Raw genomic sequence first — 23,596 nt, 5'->3', positions numbered from 1 at the left:
GATGTATTTGTCAGATGCTCCATGTGTAAATATTTTGGACACAGCCAAAGTTTAAATTGGCCACCGGTGTCTTTATTTTGGGATTGCCAGTTGTAGAGAGATCTTGACGCCAGAGCGTCTTTTATGTGTGGGCTGGTTCTTGTGAACTGAAATGATCACTTCATGTTGTGACTTTCAGTAGATTTAACTTGCCCTCTAAATTGATCTTCTTGGCACCAGAAGTGCCTTCATGTTTAATTAACTTTTCTTTCCTGCTTGCAAATAATTTTATAATGTCCTGTTGACTTAAGAAATGGCAGAAATTTGGACACAGGCAAAGTGAAGCAGTCGTAGCATTTCTGCTTATGTGTCTTTAACTTAATTCTCTTTGTGAAGCCCAAATTGACATTGTTTTCTGAAAGGTTTTCAAAGAGTATCAGCAGGGAGATATTTTTTTCTAGCACATATAGTCATGGAAAATCAGCATGAGACTTTAATTCCAGTTAAGAGAAGACTAAGCAACCTGTTGTCTGAGGATGGCTGTGAACTAAAAATGACTTAATGCTATCACGCAGAGCAACTTAAATGCTATGAAAAACTGCCATAATTTCTTTTTGTTATCTTCGTATGATCTTCAGAATTCTCTTTTTTTCCTACTAAATGAGATTCTTTCTGTACTGTGTTCAGCAAGAGGGGAAAATAACCTGAAAACAATGTATGTTTGCAAGTCCTCAAATGCTTGTTTTTAAATCTCTCTATAAAAAAAAGTAAGCATTTGACCTAATTTTTAAGTAGAGTTGAAAAATTTGGCTAAGTGTCAGTGACTCTTGCTTTGTGCACGCTATATTAAAATACCATGCTGACTATGTGTGTTGTTTTCAATGGGATATTTTTGTACTTGCCTATCTTTACTCTTATGTATCAACTTTGTATCTTAGTACTGCAGAAGCAGTCTTGCAAAAAAAGGGGGTGACTCAGAAAAGACACCTAGACAGCAGAGAATGGGAGACCGTGGGGTGTTCCACTGCACAGAAGAAGTAGATACTAATTTAATTTACTATTTTTATATGTGAATGGCATTTCACATAAAGAAATTACTTAGTTATAATTTTAATTTAGCTGAAAAAAACTTTTTCCAAAGCGTAGTATAGTATAAACTAATATTTTATTCTTGCTCTCTAATTATTATTAACATCTTACTATTACAGTCATGCCACAGCTACGTTCTAAGGTGGAGCAAATATCTTCAGAAGACATGAAAGAGCAGTGATATGCTGAAACACATCATATACTATGCTTGCTGAATTGCCTTATGATTTTTGAATGGACAAAAATAAAACCCCCAGCTTTTTACAAATAGCTATCTCAGGGCTTGGGTTTTCATTCAAATCTTACTAAAAACTGAATTCACTGATACCTACTTTATCTGTGTTTGTTCTTGTGCCAGCCTTGCCTGTGAGCTCAAGTAGTCCCCTGTCCCAAGAGGAACTCATGTTAAAATGATAGACACTAATCAATCATATTTTCTCTGTCTTGGTTTTGCTCTATTAAATCAAGTTCCTCCACTGTCCTCTTGAATGTCAGGCACTTTGTTTTTTAAACATATCCATAGCCTGCTTTCATAGTTGTTTTTGGTCAGATATAAATTCCTTTGTGGTTTGTTTCAACCAGAATTGGCCATAGTACTTCATAAATCATCTTTCAAATGCCAGTATGTTTTTCTTTTTCTGCTAGGAATTGCTTTGTCCTACACTACAGTGGGTTCTACCACACTCTTGGATAATTAACCTGTGACTAATTGATACACTCAGTTTTGTATCTGGCCAAGTGTTTGACTTTCACATTTACTAAACCCTATTTTAGAGTAGAAATCCTTGCTATTAATCCTGGGTTCCAGAGTGGTGTTCCTATTCCCTCCCCCTTGCGTTAATTTAATATTTTGTGTATATGGAGTGCCTTGAAAATGATACTATAAAGGCACCAGATATGCCCACAGGTTTTCTGCATGTTTGTGTCTGATTTTTCCTGTTTCTTTTAATTAGGAAAGTCTAGATATGGAAACAACTGGTGAAGAAACAACTGAAAATCCAGGTAGCATTCTAGGCTAGTTCTGTTCTAAATTTCTTTGACTATGCCCTAGCCAAAAGCTTTTTCTTAAGCAATTGAAATGGACTGAACTACTGGTATTTTTCCTTTGTTAAAAAATCTGTGTTGCTCTTGACATTACAAGCCATAGCCACAGATTCTAGGGCTGTACTGGTAAAGAGCTCATAGGGATTCAGACAAAGAAGACTTAAACCCCAGTGTTTTTGCAAAACGTGTGCATGATAAAAATCTATGGAGAGGATGGAATACCTGTCATACAGCGCACTTTGAATATATCATTATTTGCAACAGTACTTAAAGAGCTTAATGTTCTGTGCAGTAATTTCATCATAAGGAAGCGAAGCAAAAGGAAAAAAGCTTTGCTTTGTTGAGTGCTATCAAGATACACTGGAAAGTAGGTTATAGACAGGGTTTTTCTTAAGAGCTAATTTCTTGCATGGATGCAAGATTTTTTTAATGGAAATACATGCACTCAACTTTAAATTTCTTACCTTCATTCTGCCATTCTTAAACGTCTGTACCCCATGCACATTCTATTTTTTTCTTATTTGGGATCCTTACTGTTTTCCAGTAAAAAAATGACCTATCTTGAAAGAATAGTAATTAATGAGACTTCATAATCTTACTCATGTGTTTTACAGTTCTCCTTAAAAATCAGGGGTGTGTTTTTTCACTTCTACTGTGCACTGATCAACACCCACCTACCTTGAAACTTCCCCTGAACTTAGAGATGGGTGATACACATCCTGTTTTCTGCCTCTTTGACTATCCCACTTTATCTTATATTTGTTTGTGACATTATTCTAAATCCTTTGCTTTCAACAGAACCTAGGAATTGTGAGACAGATTATTCAGTCCCGTCTTCATCTGTCTCAGAGAGAGATTCATGCCAAGGGAATAAAAGGTTTGTGTATGGCTAAGTGATAGTTCTTTCTCAATAGTGCTGTCACATGGCTCAATAATGCTTTCAAGGGGTTTTGAACTGGTGGTAACTACAGATAAATAGTATGATTATTATTGTCGTAGTCTGAGAATATAAAGAAAACAAACACTGGTGGGGAGGCCATTCTTTTTACTAGCCTTCATATTTTATTTGAAAATGCAGTGTTTATGGTCACTGATAGGGTGATGATGAGGGTTGTGGCTGAGATTGTGTAACTGAAATTTATTTGTTCTGGAACTAAAGCCAGGATCTCCCTCTGAAAACCTTAGACTATTTAATCTCGAGAGATGAAAATTATTTTCCTAAAACCAAAGACAGTTTAATTAGAGGGAGAGCCTGTATGGAAGTTTTAATGGATTTTTTTTTAATCACTCAAACACTGATTCTGATGTCTCTTTGGAATCAGTTCATGTTTCTGTATGAAGCTATCCTTAAACCAGAAAAATGTTAAATGAAAATCTAATTTATGAATTGGATTAGTAATGACAAAGGGGTGTCAGATCATATAAACAGAGCATGGAGAGTGTCTTCCCTTGCTAGATAGGAACACTTTGTTTTGCATCCTTGAAAGCAGACTATTATGGAAGGAAAGGATTTTGAAGTCAAATTTTTAAGTAAGTGTAAAATGTTGATATTTCACAGAGTGGCTGCATAATGCTAAGTGAAACTTGATTTGTGTCTAAGAGAGAGACTGGACAAAAGGAGTAACTTGATTAAGAAATTTCTTTGCACACTAGTGAAACATTTTACCTTCCTAAGAAAAATCAAATAACTGCTGTCACAAGGAAAATCACATAATGTACTTTGAAATCTGATGAAAATTCCAATGATCTGAAAACTTACTAGATTTCAAAGTAAACTCTGAGATAGCATTAACTTAAATTTTGGTATTACTTAGGGTGCATTTTAATTTTTTACTTGTTTGAATGTTTGCAGACAGAGATATGGAGTCTTCAGCAGTGATTCCCTTTTCTCTTCTGATGATGATGAGGATTTTGAAATGCAGAGGAAGAAGAGAAATTTAAGGAGGTTAATGAAATTGGAGAAGAGGGGAGGGAGTAATCTGCCTGGGAACACTTTGCATATGCCTAACTGTGAAGTGTTGCCATCTTCATCTTGTACCCTTTCTAAATTGTGGCAATATTTAATCATACCTGTTGGTATTGACAACTGTAAATGGAGTCTCTAAAACTGGATTTTTAGAATTGACTTTTAATAAGAAATTTGATTTCTAGGTGGGAATGGGAGGAAAGGTACAGATACACACTTTGGTGTATTTCCTTGATGTAAAATTTTACTGCTTCTGTGCTTTACCATTGTTTTTTCAGAAAGAAAACCATTACAAAAGAAAATGTTATAAGTCAGGGAAATAGGTTTTATTACTTAACAAATGCTCTAGAAATATTAGTTGAATAACAGTCTAACAAACGAGCTTTCAGCCTGATGTCTTTCAGATGTGCATCTTCTGGCACACACATTCCAAAGTCCTGAGGAAAATCCAGGAGAGGTGGGCAGCCTTTATAATATTAATCCCCATTGATATAAGTGTTCTCCTGGAATGTAACTTTTTGAAGGTAAAAGCTAGAACTATTTGAAAGATGTCAGTGTGTTTGGGAAGGGGAGGAATTCTTCCATCATACTAATCAAGGTTAGTCCATGGTCTCCACATACGGAATAATTGTTCTAAGCTTGCATTCCTATATGTGCTGTGTTGACTGGCATGGATATTCATAAGTGCTAAGAGTTGTTAAAAGAATTAACTCAGTTTAATGTCTGGAGCGACCATTTTCCTTTATTGATTCATAGCCATTAAATGTATAAAGTTGGAATGAATATTTAATTATTTAGGAAGTTCATGCTAATTTATAAGGTCTTCTGCATTCACTTGCCATCATTATAAAATCAAAATTCTTCTATCTGCATTGTAAGTTAGAGAGTACCTTTTTTTCCTCCTTAATTCAAGTCAGATCTCTTCTGGTCAGCTTTCAGAAAGGTGCCTTAACGGGAGTTGACAAAGATACCATGAAAATGGGAGGAAGTTTGGCTGGTGTGGAGCAAATGCAAATAGATGGTTCAGTAAGTGGTTTTGGTTCATTGTGGCAGTGAGACATTTGCAGTATTTATGAAAGCTTCCAGTAATGGGCCATCTACAACTCCCTTGGTTTATGGTTTTCTCTCAAGCAATCCAGCTTCTCATGGAACCTTATCGAGGTTGCAGCTTTCTGTAACATATAAAATGTGTTCTGTTAGCTTCATCTTTAGGTACAATTTGATGGTGTGGGTGGTCTTTCTGACCACATTTCATCTTTAAAGGAGATGGTCATTTTCCCATTGCTTTATCCCGAAATCTTTGAGACCTTGAAAATTGAACCTCCAAGGTAACAGACACTGTTTAAAACTCTAAGTTATAATTTACCTATTTTCAGGAGAATTCAACTGCGTCATCAATATGTTTTTGTGCTTCAAAATTCTCAGCAGTGTTGATTTTTTTTAAAACAGTAGTAAAATGTAATTTTAAAAAAAATTGATAGAATTTAGTATATATGTAGGTCCAGAGATTTACTTTGTGGTGAGACTATCCTTTCAAAGTGTTTTGCTTTTCAAATGTGGAGTTGGGGATATTTTCTTTAAAGCTCTATATGTAAGTGGGCTTAATTAGTTTGTAAGCAGGAAGTACTTTCTACTGGTAGTCAAATGTTTGTTTAGCAAAAATCCACCTGTCTCTGCCACCAACTTTCTTTTTTTTCAAGTTCTCAAGTATCAGTTTTACAACTGATAGGACATGCAACTAGAAACTGCAGTGTTTGTTGTGCTTGAGCTAAAATAAGAATCCGTCCTCTTTTTACACAGCTAAGTGGCTTCTGTGTTACAAAAAATAATCAGTGATTTGATTGTTAGCTTTATATATTCTTGCTCAGTGAAACTCAGTCATGGCATACTGAACTAGGATCTAGAATTCTTTGCCTTCAGTGACTTTAAAAGTATTCAAAATAGAAAATATTTCTGTGCTTTGCTTCTTTACCACTGAAATTCTTTTTTGAAGAAGCAGTGTATTGGCTTTTCTAGTTTATGTAAGTGCAGAAATGCAGAATATCTTTCCAGCTTTAGCATACTTCTTCCTTTATCACCAGCAAAGGGAATTCTAGTAACCCAAAGCTTATTAAGGCAGAATTAAGTGTTTTACTATAAAATCTTGCCTTATGTGAAAACAAGAATGAATATCTGTGCATCATTGAAAAATGAACTGGTGATTCCTAAGTTAGCCTAGTCTCAGATTCTGATTTGAAAGTTTGTTCTTATATGGCTCCAGCCACGCTTGCTGGATTGTCACAAGTTTTGAAAGTGTCCTTTTGGGATGCTGCAAGCTTTTATCAAGGTTTTGTAGTTCTGCATCATCCTCTTTACTGATTTTGTTTGCTGCCTTGTAGAACTGTGTAGGAACTCTTCTGACTTTTCTCACACTTCAGCTGTTACTGCTATCTTATCCATGAGGTGTTTTGTTTAGGAGAGCAGAGTTGTGTGTTTTAAGGATGGGGTTTGTAATAGGTGCTTTTCCATGGTGATTTTTTCTTATGTGAGTTTTTTTTTTAATTTATTTTTTTTTAAATTGCAGAGGCTGTCTATTCTATGGTCCACCAGGGACTGGAAAGACACTGCTTGCTCGTGCACTTGCTAATGAATGCAGTCAGGGTGACATGAGAGTAACCTTTTTTATGAGAAAAGGTGCTGAGTGCTTGAGTAAATGGATAGGAGAATCTGAACGACAGCTTCGTTTATTATTTGAGCAGGTAAGGTTGAAATGTGCCATGTGTTCTGTCTGAATTGGAAATAATTTTCTGTGGTCAACAAGAACTCACTCTTTTTTCTTTTGTCAGCTCCTTCCACTGAAACAGGATTGCCACTGTTTCCTTTGTCAGTTGAGTTTTAGGGGCTTGAAATCTTGAAGTGTATTGGGAAAGATTAGTAAAGGAAATAAGAAAATCCTGCGAAGCACCACCGCTACCACCCTCCTCCCTCCCACAAAACAACAAACTGAACAACCTCCCAAAAAGTCACAAAAAATGTTTCAAGAAGCAAGAGGTGGTGGCTTAAGATCACAGGGAAAAGAGATGCCGGCTGAAAGCATGGTCATTTAAATTGGTAACAGAGGGTTGCTTCCAGAACCTGTAACTGAGTTAAATCCTGTCTCTGTTCTTGTGGTTGCCAGATAGATGTTAAAACTATTGGTACAGTTTTTTTCTTGTCACCCAGTCTCTGTGGGTTGACATAGGCTGCTGTCTTTAGTTACTCATGCCACTTTACTCTGTTAGCTCAATTAGCAGAGTCTGAAAAATCTAGTTCATGCCTTTCCAACCATGATGTTTTTCATGCATTTTCCCTTTCAAATAGGGCTGTTTCCCTGATGTCAATATTCCTGTGTTTTCATTGTAGGCCTACCAGATGCGACCTTCAATTATTTTCTTTGACGAGATTGATGCTCTTGCTCCTGTACGGTCCAATAAACAAGACCAAATTCATAGGTAGGACATGTTTTGTATCTACATAGAAGCTGCTTGATCTTTATGAAAAAAAAGATGGCAATTTATTTAACTTCAAGTGACACATTCATTTTTACTGAAAATTAGTAATTCCATGCAAAAGAATCTCAGATGAATTTTAGACAGTAATTGAAAATGATTTGCCGAGCTTGATATCGACACAAGGCCTGTGTTACCTTATCTGTATTTTATGACTTAAAATGAGTCTTTTGCTAAACAGCATCTCATAAATAAAAACTTGTCCATTTTGAGTGATCACTGGACAAGGTTATGTGTAACTGAAGAAAATTTACTAAGCTGGTGAATGAAAATCATATTTTTCTGTTAGCTCTGTGGTGGGGACACTTCTGGCACTTATGGATGGCTTAGCCAGCAGAGGAGAGGTTGTGGTCATAGGAGCCACCAACAGACTGGATTCTATAGATCCTGCTTTACAAAGACCTGGGCGCTTTGAACGAGAATTCCGCTTCAGTTTGCCAAACAAAGAGGTCAGAACTTCCACTCAACCTTAGTGCTTATGTGCCAAAGTCCATCTTTATAACAAAGCCCTGGAATGAGGCAGCATTGTGCGGCAGTGCAAGTCTCCATCCATAGTGTACAGCTTGGACACAAGAGGGATATCTGGAGACATTACATTGCAGACCTGGCCCTGGGTATCTATGATTAGGGTGATTTGAACAAGTAGTTAGTTCTCTAGTTAGTTTTGGTTTCTCTGTGACTGGTGGAGAAAAGGGGATGCTGATAGTGACTGAAATGTTTAAGAAAGAATGAGTGTATTAATTAGTTATAAACTACTCCTATAGCATCTTGAAAGTGAAAGAAAGGGTGAGAGAATTCCTCCTTGGTAGCAAAAACTTTGATCAAGGCTGGTGCTGGAGCGAATTAAGTATGTTGGGATCTCACTGGAAGTTATTGACAGGGACTTGGACAAAGTTTTGAAGGACACAGCACAGGTGCAGGGCTTGGGAAGCATTTAGTTCAATGGCAATAGTTAAGCAGTATAAAAATGGATATATAGCAACTAAAAAATATTGAAGGGGGGACATTGCATGCAAAACTGGAGACTTCTTTTTGTATTTTCTCTCTGGCTATCTCTGATATTTCTTAGCACTTCTTGGAAAAAGGATAAAAGGCTTGTTGGGTTGAAAGCTAGTAAAAGTACACTAAACAATGCATTTAGCACAAATATTTTTCTCCAGTTTTCATCTGCTCTCAGGAACAGGAGATGAGGTGCCATTAAAAAGATCTAATACATGATTCCCTAATGTGGTAGAATTCCAGAAATCTGCCATAATTAATCTGTGTACCAAGAAATACTTCATGAATTTTTTCTAAATTGGAGAGAATTTTCTTTGACGAAAAATCTCCATTTGTAGATAAGAATTTTACCATGATTTTTTCTTCAGAATCTTTATGTCTCACACTTGTGAAAACTGACTTTTATGGAAGATGTAAATGCCTTTTACTTGACTGCAGCCCCCAGCAAGAGTTTAATGTAACAAGTTTAGAATTATTGAATTTCCTGCTTGAAGTAGCAGACAGCATATTAATAACTGACCTTTAAAATACTAAAAGGCTTAGCTGATAAGAAAAGTATTTTTATTGGTATAAGGGGTTTTGTGGGTTTGTGTTGTCATTGTTCTTGTAAGAGAAAACTTAGGGCAAACTGAAATGCAACTGTTTTCAGGCAAGAAAAGAAATTTTCAAAATTCATACACGAGACTGGAACCCGAAGCCGTCGGACAACTTACTTGAAGAGCTGGCTGAAGAATGTGTTGGTGAGTTTGAAAACAGTGTGGGTTACTACATGGGACTTGAGCCCTAGGGAACCTGAGCTTGTATCAGGCAGTACTCGAGCTCTTGTACCTTGCTGCAGAGAGAGGCAGTGAGGAGGAAGTTGGCATGCCTTGGGAGCAAAGTTAGGTGCTGCTTTCAATTTTCTTTTTGTCTCTCAGAACACTGAATGGGTTTGGAACATCTTTCCCAGGAACAAAGTTTTGACCAGCAGGCTGCTGCCTAAGTGCAGGATATCAGGCTTTGAGCCACATAATAGAGATTTTCTGCAGCACAGTAACTCTTTAAATTCTCTCTTAGCCTGGTAATTTTTGGCAGAATAAAAAGTCTTTCAGTGTTGCACTTTAGAAATATTGGCCTTGAATTCTGTTTTGTCTGAGACTGGCATAACATTTGATTCTTGTTTTGTTTATTAGGATACTGTGGTGCCGATATTAAAGCCTTATGTGCCGAAACCGGTCTCTGTGCTCTGCGGCATCGCTATCCTCAGCTATATGAAAGCAGAGAGAGACTGCAGATAAACATGGATTCAATTAAAATAAAAGCAAATGATTTTTCCATGGCCATGCAGAAGACTGTTCCAGCTTCACGGAGGGTTGTGCCTTCCCCTGGGCGAGCGCTATCAGCTATTTCAAAGCCACTGTTAAAAAACACACTGGAAAGGATTTTACAAACCTTGCAAAGAGTGTTCCCCCATGCCGAGCTTGCACTAAAGAAGGACCAACAGAAAGGTATAACGTCTACATTCCCTTGGTTAAAAATCTGCCAAAGCAAAAGCTTGTGATTTGTGCAATCAACATACGCAAACCTCTCAGCTGTACTGGCAGCACAGTTTTGTACTTTGTGTGTGCACAGTGCAGGGTGGGAGCTGTGAGTGACTCGCAAAAGCAGCTGAGAACTATGTGTTCTTTGCTGGAGCACCCAGTTACTGACAGTACACACAGTTACTGACAGTAGCTAACAATCACATTTATCACTTGTGGAGAGGAATCTAAGTTTTACATTATTAGCACCTCTTTTCAAATAAATGCTTAAAGCAGGAGAAATGTTTTTCAGGTGTCCGGGAACTACATAAGTTGTTTCTAATCATCTTTATTCTAAGGAGAAAAACACACAAGTTTTTGTTAACAGAGATAATACCCAATGCAAATCATGGGACATAGGACAGCTTTGTAGAGACTTGTGCAATCTCCTTTGATTTGTGGCAGAATGAACTCTTCAGAAAATAGCATTCAAATGATGAAATACAAGAGAAGTGTTTTCCAGCACCAATTTTGAATGTGTATTAATGTAAGAGAGAGATATGGACCATACAAGAAAGTTAACAAAGCTCTCTTCTCTTTAAATCCTATTTTAGGAAATTATGTGATTGAGACTGATGAGGAATCACCATCAATCTCTGAAGAGAAGCCAACTCATAAAACACCTGATTGCAAAAAGGCAGAATTCTGCACTTTTAGCAGGTACGTTTGTCCCTGGTATGGTTCCATTTGTAAGATGGCTGGTCTGTAAACTGTTTTGGTGTGAGGGATGCTAGATGAAGGAGTTGAGAGTGTGTGTGAGGGGTGGTCAGTATTTGCCAGATGTAAGTGTGAAGCTACAACTAGTTACTACTGCTCTAACTGAGTACCCTGACCCATCAAACTGAACTGTTGTGTGGGTATTTGGCTGGACAGTCCCACTGTGGCATTTAAGAGCTGTTACTTAACCCAGCCAAAAGAGTAGCGGACATGCTGGGGACTGGCAGGATTTCTTAGCAGAGGAAGAGTTTGTGAGAAAGTAGGCTTTGATAGTCTTCCTGTTCACAGACCAGCTTATTATTTTATGGAACAGGGAGAATATTTACCAAAAAAAAAAAAAAAAGGAAAAAACTTTACTGTCTCTTTTCATATTCATCACTCGTTTTAAACTTTTCTTCTTATTGCTGTAGAAATCCTCGTGACCAGCCAACATCTTACAGGCCACGGTTCTTACTAATTGAAGAGCCAGGATCTGGGCAAGCTTCTGATTTGGCAGCTGCAGTAATACATTCCCTGGAAAAGTTTCCAGTTTATACACTGGACACACCAACTTTGTTTGCTAGCACGTCACCAGATGAAACGTGTGTACAGGTAGCTTTTTCTCTTGTTAGTCTCGTAGGATTAGTGTATAAACTAATGAAGTAAGCAAAATTCATTGTCAATATAAGTGGCCTGATTTAAATGTGCTGTTTTGTTTACTTCTGTCTGAAAATTCACTTTTCTGATGGACTGATACCAAGTAAGGATTTTATACATGGCCATGGTTTCCATTTGAAATGTAACAGGGAGAATGTTACTGGCAGCTCAGGAAGATGGGAAGTGCTGCTTATAAACCCCTCTTTGTGGCAAAAAATCCTGCTGGTCTCACGTGGAATTTAGAAAGTTGTTTGTTGCTTTTTAAGACTCTGTGTTACCAGTAGATGGCTCTGCACCAACCTGACGGCATGTCAATGCACATTCTGTAGCCTTTTTTTCAATTATATTTGTAGGGCAGCCAAGGTTTTAAGAAAAAGAATTTTCTTGTTTGGTTTTTTTTCCTATACACATGCAGCTTCTACTGCTGCAGTACATGCAGCAAAAGCATTAAAATTCATGGAATACTTAGATTTGTACAGTGTTGAGTTTTCATTTACTAGGAAAAGGAAATATTAGCAGCTTAGTGCTTTTTTGCTTTTTTACTTTTGGGCAGTAAATCCACTTTGTTTTTTGGCATCACCGTATTAAAATATTTTGATCTCTAGTAGCAGCATTTGAGATCTGTACAAGTTAGGAGAAACACATTATGTGACTGGATACTCATTTGTCACATAGGAGGAGCAGTTAATCTGAAATGGTGCATGGAGAAATTTGTCGCGCGAAAGGACTGTTCCACTTCCCTCATCCCGTAGATGCATGTTGTCTTCTGTGATTGAGGTGCCATCTGTAGGCAGTGGCTTGTGGTTTTCCAAAACCATCTGGTCTGATGGGTCCTTTGGTAATGAGAGGCTGTGAGTGATTTAGCTCTTAAGACAGTCTAAGGACTGGTCACCTCTTATAAAATGTGATTGAAGTTATGAACTATAGCCAGGCTTCCTATGCTGTGTTAGCCCTCATCTTTTCACATAGGCCTTTGTTTGTTCAGACTCTGTTCCAGTCTGAATAGGGTGTGTCCCCCCTCCGAACTGAAAATGGTGTAGCTGCAGTTGTGTGGTGATTTTTCCAGGCAAATACATCTTGCTGAAGTGTTAGCTTTGGGTTTTTTTCAGGCACACCACTACATTGGCTGAGTTCTTAGGCTCTTTAGGAGTTATCATATACCTAAGTAGTTTTGAAATCAGCAGAGATTCAGGTCTGTTTCTGTCTGCATAGAAATGCCTATATTAGAGTCAAAGTGAAAATTTTACATGATTGTTAAGGAGTCATTTATCAATTTGTCTTGATGTCTTGCCTTCATGCCTCTTATTTCATAAGATAGTTTGACTGATACATAGTTATTTAGTAGCCTGTTCTACATGATGTAGTTTTCTTATCTAAGCTTCATTTTACCAGCTGATGCGAGAAGCTCAAAGAACAGCACCAAGTATCATTTATGTCCCACAAATCCCTTCATGGTGGGAGACTGTTGGACCTACACTGAGATCTGTTTTTACAACACTACTGCAGAGCATCCCAAGGTTTACTCCAGTTTTACTCCTTGCAACATCTAATGTACAACTGAGAGATCTCCCAGAAGAGGTATTTCAGTTGATACTTTACTTCCTTTGTTACTCAATTTCTTGTTAATTTATAACGCCCTGAAGCATTAGAGTTACGTGTGGCTCCTAAGCAGATTCGTATTAATTACTCAGGCATCCAAACCCAGTCCCTTAAAACTTGCTTAGACAAAACAATGCTGGAAGCATTTGCCTGAAGTGTTTTCTGAGTAGAGATTGACTTTGACCCAACTTTTTATCCCTTCTCACACACTCAAGCTTATTAGACAGATGTATGGACTTGCTTCAGGCAATGGTTTTAGTGGCTTAAAGATGGTTAGGTGTGTCCTTAGTGAAGACTATGGTGCTTGAAAGGTTGCTAGGAAAAAGACTGTTTTTCTGAAAACATTTTTACTGAAAAGTCAGAGATATTTTTGCTGAAAAAGTACAGAGATTACACTGTTATTGATGGAATGTGATTTCAAATTTAAATTATTTTTTTAGAATTTCAATTACTTTCTTCATCTGGGTGAAAACTCAACAAATTAGAAAGCTAAGTTCCAGTTTCTGTTTAAGCAACTTGGAAATAAATGTTTAGGTGCATTCTTTAACAAAATTCTTCAAGAGGACATGCTGAGCTTTGTAGACGTGAGACTGTGCATTCAAGGAAGGTGTTCAAAATGTGAATGTGCTGCTCTGATTATTTTGTCTCGGTAACAGAAGCTTTTATACTGTTAATAAGTGCCTTCTAAAATAAGGATTGAAATCCCTTCCATACCTTTTGGTAGTAGATATAGAAAAATGGAATACAGCTTGGAAGTATTCAAATTGAGACACCTCATTTAAATTAATTAAAAATAAAATTAGAGAAAGCCCAAACACCTTACTAAAAAGCCAGCACTTGTCCTCCGAGCCTTGCCGTTTTCCCTCTGTAGCTGCCATGAAGATTCAAGCCAAAGGCCAGAAAGGCATGTAAATGCAAAATAAGCAGCCTTGAGGATGGTGAATCCCCAATCACCCCTTTCTCAGTTGTTTATCATACAGTTTCTTCCTAGCTCCCTAGCTCAAAATCTAGAAGGTGATCCTTGGAGAAGGCATTTTAAATTGCCATGCTATAAAAACCTAGTCTCTTAAGGCCAAGAAAGTACCTTTTCATCGATAGTCTTATTCAGATAAGTATTCAGTTTAATTCAGAGAGATACTCAGCTCTTTTGGAACAGAATATAAGAAGTTTGCGTGGCCTTGTATAACTGAAGTATCTTTTCTCTTCATACTTTAGATAAAAACATTGTTCAATGATGAATATGAAGAAGTTTTCAGAATCCCGTGTCCTACCTGTGCTGAAAGAAGACATTTTTTTGAGGACTTAGTTATGAAGCAAGCTGCTCAACCTCCTGCATTAAAAAACAACACAAGTGAGGAGGATATTCTGCATATAAAACTTTTCTAACTCTAGGTTAACAGATAATGCAGTATTCACTGTGGTGATAATTTACTATCGATCATTTTTCATGTGCTTGTATACGAGTTCCATCAATTAACAATTTTCTGATTCATTTAAGCTTGCCAGCCTTTGGAAGTGCTGCCTGTAGCTCCACCACCCAAGCCTCGAAAGCTGACAGTGGAAGAAATAAGACAGGTGGAAGAGCAGGAAGAGGATACGTTGCGTGAACTTAGGATTTACTTAAGAGATGTGGCACAAAGACTTGTCATTGACAAACGTTTCAAAGCATTTACAAAGCCCATTGACCCAGAGGAGGTTAGTATTGACTTATAATACTATTATAACTGTGTGTATTCATAATTCCTCTGTGTTTACGTGTCTTGCTGTTTGTGTGCTCTTTCTAGGAAGGTTTATCTTTGGTGTTAGGAATGTACTATTCTGATTTTCCAAGAAGAAGGAACTGAATTTTGCTTTTACTTGACTCCTTGAGGCTCTCAAATGCTTATTATTTGAGTATTCACTGAAAGTCCTATGTTCTTTCTAAAATGTCTTTAAACCTTTAGCGTATTTCAGTTAGAAGGGATCTACAATGATGATCTAGTCCAAGTGCCAGTTACACCAAATGCCAACACAATTTGCCCATGAAAATGTTTGGATACATTGGCGTGTGTCTTGGGGTGACCTTATGATGTGTATCCCATATCACTGCCTATGCCCAGAAATTAATTTCTGTGCCTTTCTATGCCTCTAAACTGAGCCTGAGAGGGGGAAGGAAAAAACTGAGCAAAACTTTTTCAAAGCAGTTTGCAGCTTGTTCAAGGTCACACACAGATAGCAATTGGTTTCCCAGCTGTGGCAGGAGGGGGAGGAAGCACCCGGCTTGCTGCTCCCAGGACAGGTTTTTTTTGGCCAGGGGTTCAGATGCTTTTTCTCCGGAGAGAGACTGAGAGTTGAATTTTTCCTTCCCTGGAATTTCGGATTTTCTCCCTTTTCTACTGGACTGCTTGATTGCTTTAACATCAGAACGCATCAGGAGGACTTTCCACCGGGCACAGAGGGCCTGGCCCTGGGCCAAGCCCCAGCTCCGAGGAGACCAAAGGGAGGACTCTAACACTTTCCCAGGTTTTTCCTCCACAGCGAAAGATTTTATTATTTAGCATTATTATCCTTTTCCCGTGTGTTTGTTAAATAAATAGTTTTATCTCCTTCACTTTCCTTCGAGGAAAATTTATTTTTCCTGAACCTGGTGGGGGAGGGGTGGTTGTGCCTTCTCTCAGAGGATATATTTCTAAATTTGGCCAAACCGGAACAGTGTGTTACAGCACTAAAAAGCAGAGAGATCACTTTCTCTATATTTATAAACAGTACCTGTAGGGCTGTTCTAATAAAGTCTGAAGCTCTTTGATTAACTGTCAATATGTTCTGTGAGAACAGGAGTAGAAGCAGCAGTTTGTCAAATAAATTTTCAGATGCCATTCTCAGTTTCATCTGTAGCTTTCCTTAGTACATAATCAACCTAAGGGCTGCATAGGTTTTTCTTGCTCCCATGCACTTCCCATTAAAATTGTTGAATAAGTCTAAGCCAGGGGCATGTACTTCAAAGTCAGTTGTTTTAAGATAGCTTTGCATTTCAGCAAAGTCCCATTCCCTTGAGCATCCACTGACTTGTCTTTTCCTTTGCTTGTAGTTTCCAAGATGTGAATAACCTATAAACACATAGATGTCCTTATCTAAACTAGTCATTAGGCTCCTTTTATGCTTTGAGTAAAGAAATCAGCATCTCTGGGTCCAGTTATCTCATTGGAGACTAGATGCTTAGGACAGGTGCTTCAAAGGTGCAAATCCTGCAGATTTTTTCTTGCTGCCAACAACAAAGAGAATCTAAGGTGACTACTGAGAAAGGCTTCTCTGCTGTGGTTTTCTGAAAGGAAGTGAAATGAATCCAGCCAGTTCCTTTCTCTGCTCCTCACATGCTTCTGACCACCCTGCTTCTATTTTCCCCCTCTCTTGGTCTGTCTCTTCAAAGACACCTGAAATACCTTTCCAATTTTCAAGAAACTATCTGGTTATTTTCTGCATATTTGAGTGTGTTATAAATATCTGGGGCTCTTCAGAAGTCCTTTATTTGACTTTATGAAAATAATTAATTTTTGTAGCTTAAATCTCTGAGCATGTGTCTTTAATTTGTAGGCAACCAATTGCAGGGACACTGTTAAACAGCCCATGGACCTCTCGACAGTTCTGTCCAAGATTGACATGCACCAGTACCTAACTGCAAGAGATTTTCTAAAGGACATCGATCTAATCTGTAGTAATGCTTTAGAGTACAACCCAAAAAAAGGGCCTGGAGGTAAGGGTGTATTTTTTATCCCTAATTTGGAAAAAATTTCAGATGTGTAAATTGATAAATTTTGTCTGCGGAAATTTAGTAATCCCACAGTAGATGTGGGATCAGATAATTTTAAACAACCCCATTAGATAATTTAAACAACCCCAGGGAGCATTTCTTGCTAGATTGTAAATGTTTTAGCATTAGATATATTGTTTGGGTATGGAATTGTAGCAGATGTGTTGATTGGTAACTAGTACTTTTTCTTAAATAATTAACTTTTCTGTTTTCATGCTGAAAATACTGACTGAGATAACCTTTCAGAACCTGCCTATGAAAAAAGAAAAATCATTCTAAGTAACCAAAATAAAGACTTTCATTGACTGGTAGAAAATTCTCAGTTCTGACTGTAAAATTTCAGATCCCCTCCTGAGGCACAAAGCTTGTACTTTGAGTGATACTGCATATTCCATAGTGAGGCATGAAATGAATGAAGATTTTGAGCAATGCTGCCAAAAAATTAAGGAATCTCGTAAAGAAAGAGGTATGTTTTTTGATGCTGAGCATTTTAAGACTTGTCTCGTGCTTTGTAACCAGCCACACAAGACACAATTCTTTGCTCCGCAGGGTGTAAGAAAGAAGAAGTGTAATGAAAAATGGAAGATGCCCACAGTGCCTGTGAATGCCAGTACCCCCTGCTCTAATGGCAAGTTTCATTTTATTCAGACTTTCTTGGAGAAGGTGCCAAAGTCACTTCTCTACCTTCTGTGTTCCTGTGGCCAGGTTCCTGTGATCCTTGGTTCTTCATGCCAGAGGCATTAAATATTTCATTATGCTGCTTCAAAATGTGGAGTAAATCCTGAGGTCATTCAATGTGGTTATGAAGTGCAGTGGCTGCTTGACATTGGAAGAGCCTGGCCTTGATGGCCCAACTGACATTTAATGGCACCTGCCTCTTGAAGTCCAAAACATTGTCTGTGGCTCTTTTGAATGGCTCAGCTAGTTTTCAATTACATGAAACAGTGTTTTCCCCTTCCCTGCCTATAATATATCTAATAGAGAACCGATCTCATTAACTTGCAACCCTTTCTCTAGACACGTGTAGGGAGATGGTACTGAAGCTTCTGTAGTTATTTTCCTTGCAAGATGCTGCTGCTGTGTTTTGAAGAAAGAACTGTTTTGGATTACATTTTTTTGTATCTTTCTGTAGATAAGTCAAAAAGAAAATGCAAAATGAAGGAATGCTCTTCAAGTATTGCAGCAAAGAGGGAGAATGTTCAGTTTGCATCCTCCGAAGATAGTCCTATGGAAGAACATGAAAATGTACTCCAAGGACAACAGAAAAATGGGACAGAAAATGAAAGCGAGAGACTGACCCTTGTGGCTGAATCCCCTACTGAAAAAAAGAGTGCCAGGCTTCCTGAATGTTTAGACCTAAGAGAGGAGAGTGAAATGCTGGATTGCCAAATAGACAGAACTTCTGAAGATGGAATTTCAAATGGTAAGTTAAAGGTCAAAGAGGTAATTTAGCTCCTTTTTGTTCTTGAGCAGGGTTACACTATTTATTAGGTTTTAGCCTTCTTGAATTTCATTCTGTTACTTCTTTTGTGTCTCTCTCAAATCAACATACAGTGTTCCTTGCATAATGATGCTGCTCCTCTAGTTATGTTGGCTGAAGTCATGGTTTTCTGTAGTGGCTGGGATTTTTTGAGTCTGCAGTTTGTTTTTCAAATGGTATCTAATTGTACAAGTATCTTCCCAGTAATAAGTAGCCTAAGTGTAAACTGTACTGCTGTACTTTAAGTAGTGTGGACCCAGAGACCTCCATGGAATAGAAGAATTATGTCCTAACGTTTGGAATATAGGATGTGTAGGTGTGTTTCTGAACCTAAAACACTTTGTTTTTTCACTGTGTTTGGTTTTTTTAACTTCAGGTTTACTGTGCAGTGCTATAGTGGCAGCATGAATATTTTTTATTAGTTTTACCCAGCCTTTTTTATCTAGGGCTTTCTTTCATGTCTGAGTTTCTAGTTTTTATGGAGAAGCACTAGAAGGATAGAAGTCAAGCATTTCTCGGTAAAAAAATTGGCAACAGTTCTGCCTCTGTTATTGCAGAGGGCTACTGTTTTCCAGATACAGGATGCTTCACTGATACTGTAGTCCAGATAAAGAAATCATGACTTAAATGTGTGTAATTCCAGATTCACGGGTACATCATAAAACTTATGTGGGACATTCTCAGGCGGATGAGCAACCTGAAGTATGTGATGGGAAAGCAAAGAAAATTCACACATAGGGAGTGTCTGTGGATTACTCTGAGCTCAGAGTAAGTCTAATTTCAATTTTGTTAGTACTGAAGTAGGACATTTTCTTGCTACCTGTATGGTTGTAAATTAAGTCAGTTTTTAACCAATGCCAATTCATGAGAGGGGTACATAGCTTGTGAAATAATTCAGCCTGTAATGACTGGTGTTTCCACAGCTGGTATAGATGGCTGCTTTTGCTGAACTGAATTTTAGGAGACTGTGTTCTCTTCCTAATTTTCAGTGTAAAAGGGCTTGTTAAATTTTAAAATAAGTTACTGACAACCTGCTACTACCGTAGGTTAGCAGTTTTTATGATGGACTGGGGTGATGGGTGTTTTGGTTTGCTGTTCACATGTTTTCATTAATTACAAACTGGAAAAGGACTTTGATTTTTATCAGTGATGACTTTAAACCTGAAATTAGAAGGTTGACCTAAAGATCATCCTGGATAAAATATTAATATCTGCTTTTCTCAAAGGCTTTCAAAATTCAGTGCTAGAATTTTGCATCCATACAATTACAGTGTTACATGGTTTTTCCAGTCCCCTGTAGGATAGAAGTTGTTTTCCTAGGGTGTAGTTGGGGAAAGGATCAAACATGGGCTTAGGCTGCAGGGGGGAAAAGAGGTTCCTTTGCAGGAACTGGAGAGGGTAGAAGAAGGACCTGCCTTTCAGGGGACGTAGCCATGAGAAAAAATCAGGAAATTGCTAGGTTGAAGTCCTGGAGGTTGGTCAAAGGAGAGGATGCTGCTGTTTACCTGCCATGATGAGAAAGGGAGTATTACTTGGTTGTTTCCCTTGTGTGAGGAGAATGTAACCAGAGAGAAATCCCCTTTGGTGAAGGGGCTTGCCAGCACAATTTCTATCACACTTTTAAGTGTTGACCTCAACTGTAGAGGTTAAATTAACTTTCCAAGATGGCTTCCTAAGGAAACAAACCTCAGGGGGTTGTGTTGTTCAGGTCAGCTTGTGTATTTAAAGAAGCCACGTAGGTTTTTCTAGAATCAGGGTGCTAGTGGCATGTAATCTGAAGTTATTGCCTACTGACTGGAGGAATGGTAGGGTAGAGCCCTTACAAATGTTTCTGCTCATATGTGTTTCAGCTGTGAGGAGACAGCTACAGTCATGAAACACGTCTTTTAGACTTGTTTCCTTAACATGGGTGTCACTGGAAGTCACTGCTTGTACCAGAGAGCCAAAATGGAATTGCTTGGTTTTGTATGGGGTTTTTGGTTGATTGATTTTCTTTGTTTGTTCTCTTGGGGGTTTCTTTTGTATGTGTGTTCACTTATTTGCTCGATATTAGGTATAGAACTCAAATCTTGTGGTAGCTGATCTGAGGGAGGATGAGTCTGGTGGCAAGCAGTTGTGAGGCAGTAATATTTTTGTTTGGTGTAGCTGCTCTCTTGAGCTACATCTTAACAGCCTCCCACAACACACAGCTGCTGAACAGCCCCAGCACTGCTGCTGCTAGCTTGTTGGTGTTGCTTTCCCAGAGATTACCACGTTTACATCTTTGGTAACACAAGGAACTGTGTGAGATATTGGTAGTTTCCTACAGACAACTCTGGTAGTTCATCCACTCTTGAGTTGCAAGGTAGGAGCTGACTGATGTTAGTCACAGTACAGATTCAGCTAATGGGTAGAGGTGAGCACCTAAGTATGCTTTTGTTTCCATCTGGCACAGCTCTATATGTAAGATCTGTAGCCTTGTTTCCAAAAACACATTTTCCAGGGCCTTGTATTGCATTTCTAACGAAGTGCAACCATGACTTTCCTGTGGCAGCTACTCTTTGACAAGGTGGATTGTGTCATTCCCCGCTATTCTAGAAGCAGTTGATTGGCAGTTATGATCCCTGATGTTATATAGTGATAAGAAAGAACTGGCTGAAATGTAAGCCTTTTCTTTGACATATGGAATATTAATTTGCTTCCTCCAATTAAATCTTGTCAGAAATCTAATCAGTTTTCTGAAGTGCTGCCTTTATATAACAATGTAAGAAAGTAGGATGTATCTTGTGCTATTCTAAACTGTAATTTCCATTTTTTTGCTTCAGCAAGTGCTGGATTTGGTCATTGTGGCAACTGAGAATGTCAGTATATCTCGCATGGAAAGACTATATGCTCTTCTTAGCCAGTGCATTTACCGACATCGGGAAGATGATGACAAAACTGAATTAGTGAAGGTAAATTTTTTGTCTTGTAGCCCTTTCTGTCACATGCTATTATACGTGTGTGTGTGTGTTATGCATATGTATGTGTGCCCTGTGAACATCACACTTATTTGGCATCACTCTTTACTGCTTAGTTGCCTGTTTCATAAGATTTTCATTTCAGTCTGGAGGACATTTATCCATATTGCAAAACCATTGTTGTATGTGGCATAGTTGTTGGCAGTTTCAACAGGAAAAGACTTGAAGACAATGGATCAACCCACTCAGGCCTCTCAAACCAGTTAACCTCACTCTGTCAATAAAGGCTTCTCCAGAAGCCTTTCAGGGGTGGGAGGCTGTGAAAGGAGGGTGCTTTTCTCTATGTGTCACTTCCTCTTTCTCCCCTTGCAGGCAGGCACACATGGTAATGCTTGTACAGTAGTCATTCCATTCTTGAAAAGAAATGAAGTATGAAACATAACAAGAACTCGAGACTTCGTCTAGTCTCACCAGACTTTCTTTTTAACTAGCATGGCCCAAATGTCTTTAATTTGACAAATGGGGAGTTTTCTGCCTATGACAGTTTGATGCTAATGAGTCAAATTTTCTTAATCTCTGCATCTAAGAGAGGATTTCTTAGTTGTCAGAACTGGGCAGAAATCTTCCACAGGCACTCATGGTCCCAGTTGGGCATTCCCAGTACTGAGTTCATTTAGATAGGTTGGATATTCAATCTTCAGCTTCAGTATCCTTGAATCCATTTGTCTTTCAGATGCTTGTGCCTAAGAATAGATAAAATTCTTCATGCCTCTCAGTCTGCCTTAAAAAAAAGAGCAAGCCTCTTGTCTTTGGCCCTGGTCATCTCAATCTCTTCTTCCACAGCTAATAAAGAGTTGGAACAGACTCTGTTATAATTGTGCAGGCCATTCCTGAAAAATGCACCCTTCTCTCATCTAGCACAATGATGTGGTTTAACATGAAAAGGGACCTGTTCATGTTATCTCAGTGCTTGCGAGCTTTTGTGACTAGACTTGATTTTTTTGTTTGTTTTCTACTTCTACCTTAACCAAAAAATATTTCCTCTTCAAAGTACCCACATGAGTTGTTCAGGAGCAACCTCTGCTGTATGAAGAGAGAGACTTTAACAAGTACTTAATCAGAGTGCAGAAAAGAACAGTTCCAGCTTTTAGTTATGGCTCTTTGGGAACTGCTTCTTTTCTCGTTGTTGAAACCGTCATTGATAAAGATCCATAGTCCCATAAAACAGATTCCTCCAGTCTCTCTAGCCTACTCTGTATTTTGGGTGCCTAATGAAGCTAATGGGTCTAGAAAGATGTGATGATGGTAGCACATGTATTGGCTAAACATTACTAACATTTGTATGTATGAACAGACTTGATTCTTTTGATGAAGAAGCAAATAGGGTTCTCTAGCTTGCATTCACACTGTGACTCCTAATTTTTCTTTTTTTCTTATTAGGCAATGAAGAAAGAAATTGCAACGTTAAGTTATCTGTGATACTGGACTTCAGTATATTCTAATGTTCATGTACTGCTCCCAAACGGAAAAATTATGTTTAATGTCTCAGTAATTGCAGCAACTATAGAACAAAGAATGGAAGAGGGAAACATCTTTTACCATATGAAGGAAACCAGACATAACCTCCACTCTGTCTGTGGATCATCCCCTTGCGCACTGGGTGAAAGAGCGTGTTTCAAGACAACGTTTTCTTTCCATGGAAACAGCATGAAATTCTTCTAGAGGGTACTGATTCTGACTCCTGACATTGTCACAAAGCTTCCAAACATTTTTGTCACTGTAAGACATGGAAACGGATTTTTTTTTTCCTTTAACTTCTTCCTCTAATTTCTAGTGAAGAGAAGTGAGCTGGGAGGTTCTGGGTTCTGCACCTTGGACGCAGCAACCCTATTTGTGTGTACAGACTGGGGAATGAGATGCTGGAAAACAGTGCCACAGAAAGGCACCTGGGGGTCCTGCTTGATGGTTGGTGGTTGAACATGAGTCAGCAGCGCCCTGGCAGCCAGGAGGGCCAAGCGTGTCCTGGGGGGCATCAGGCACAGCATCACCAGCCGGGCAAAGGAGGGGATTGTCTGCTCTGCTCTGGGGCAGCCTCACCTTATGTATTCTGTGCAGTTTTGGGATCCTCAAGATAAGGAATTCATTAAGCTATTAGAGAGTGTCCAAAGGTGGGCAACAAAAATGGTGAAAGGCCTTGAGGGAAGGCAGTATGAGGAGCAGCTGAGGTCACTTGGTCTGTTCAGCCTGGAGAAGAGGAGGCTGAGGGGAGACCTCA

General features: G+C 38.5%; 1 protein-coding gene across 1 annotated transcript; it reads left to right on the top strand.

Annotated features, from left to right (window-relative positions):
* The first annotated feature begins 1,014 nt into the window (after nt 1-1,014).
* On the top strand, nt 1,015-23,583 carry LOC116452806 (ATPase family AAA domain-containing protein 2-like). Its single transcript, XM_032127535.1, is given in 21 exon segments — nt 1,015-2,070; nt 2,911-2,989; nt 3,965-4,057; nt 5,011-5,104; nt 5,291-5,406; nt 6,642-6,816; nt 7,460-7,548; nt 7,895-8,054; nt 9,254-9,344; nt 9,777-10,091; nt 10,718-10,823; nt 11,291-11,471; nt 12,909-13,094; nt 14,331-14,466; nt 14,614-14,810; nt 16,686-16,845; nt 17,246-17,368; nt 18,035-18,325; nt 19,026-19,150; nt 21,187-21,315; nt 22,762-23,583. Coding segments are annotated over 21 exon segments (2,922 nt in total). The 5' UTR covers nt 1,015-2,033; the 3' UTR covers nt 22,801-23,583.
* Nucleotides 23,584-23,596: the final 13 nt, after the last annotated feature.

The sequence above is a fragment of the Corvus moneduloides genome, chromosome 1 (assembly GCF_009650955.1).
Source record: "Corvus moneduloides isolate bCorMon1 chromosome 1, bCorMon1.pri, whole genome shotgun sequence".
NCBI classification, from domain to species: domain Eukaryota; kingdom Metazoa; phylum Chordata; class Aves; order Passeriformes; family Corvidae; genus Corvus; species Corvus moneduloides.
The sequence above is the reverse complement of the archived record's forward strand: the minus strand, read 5'-3'. Positions and strand labels throughout refer to the sequence as shown.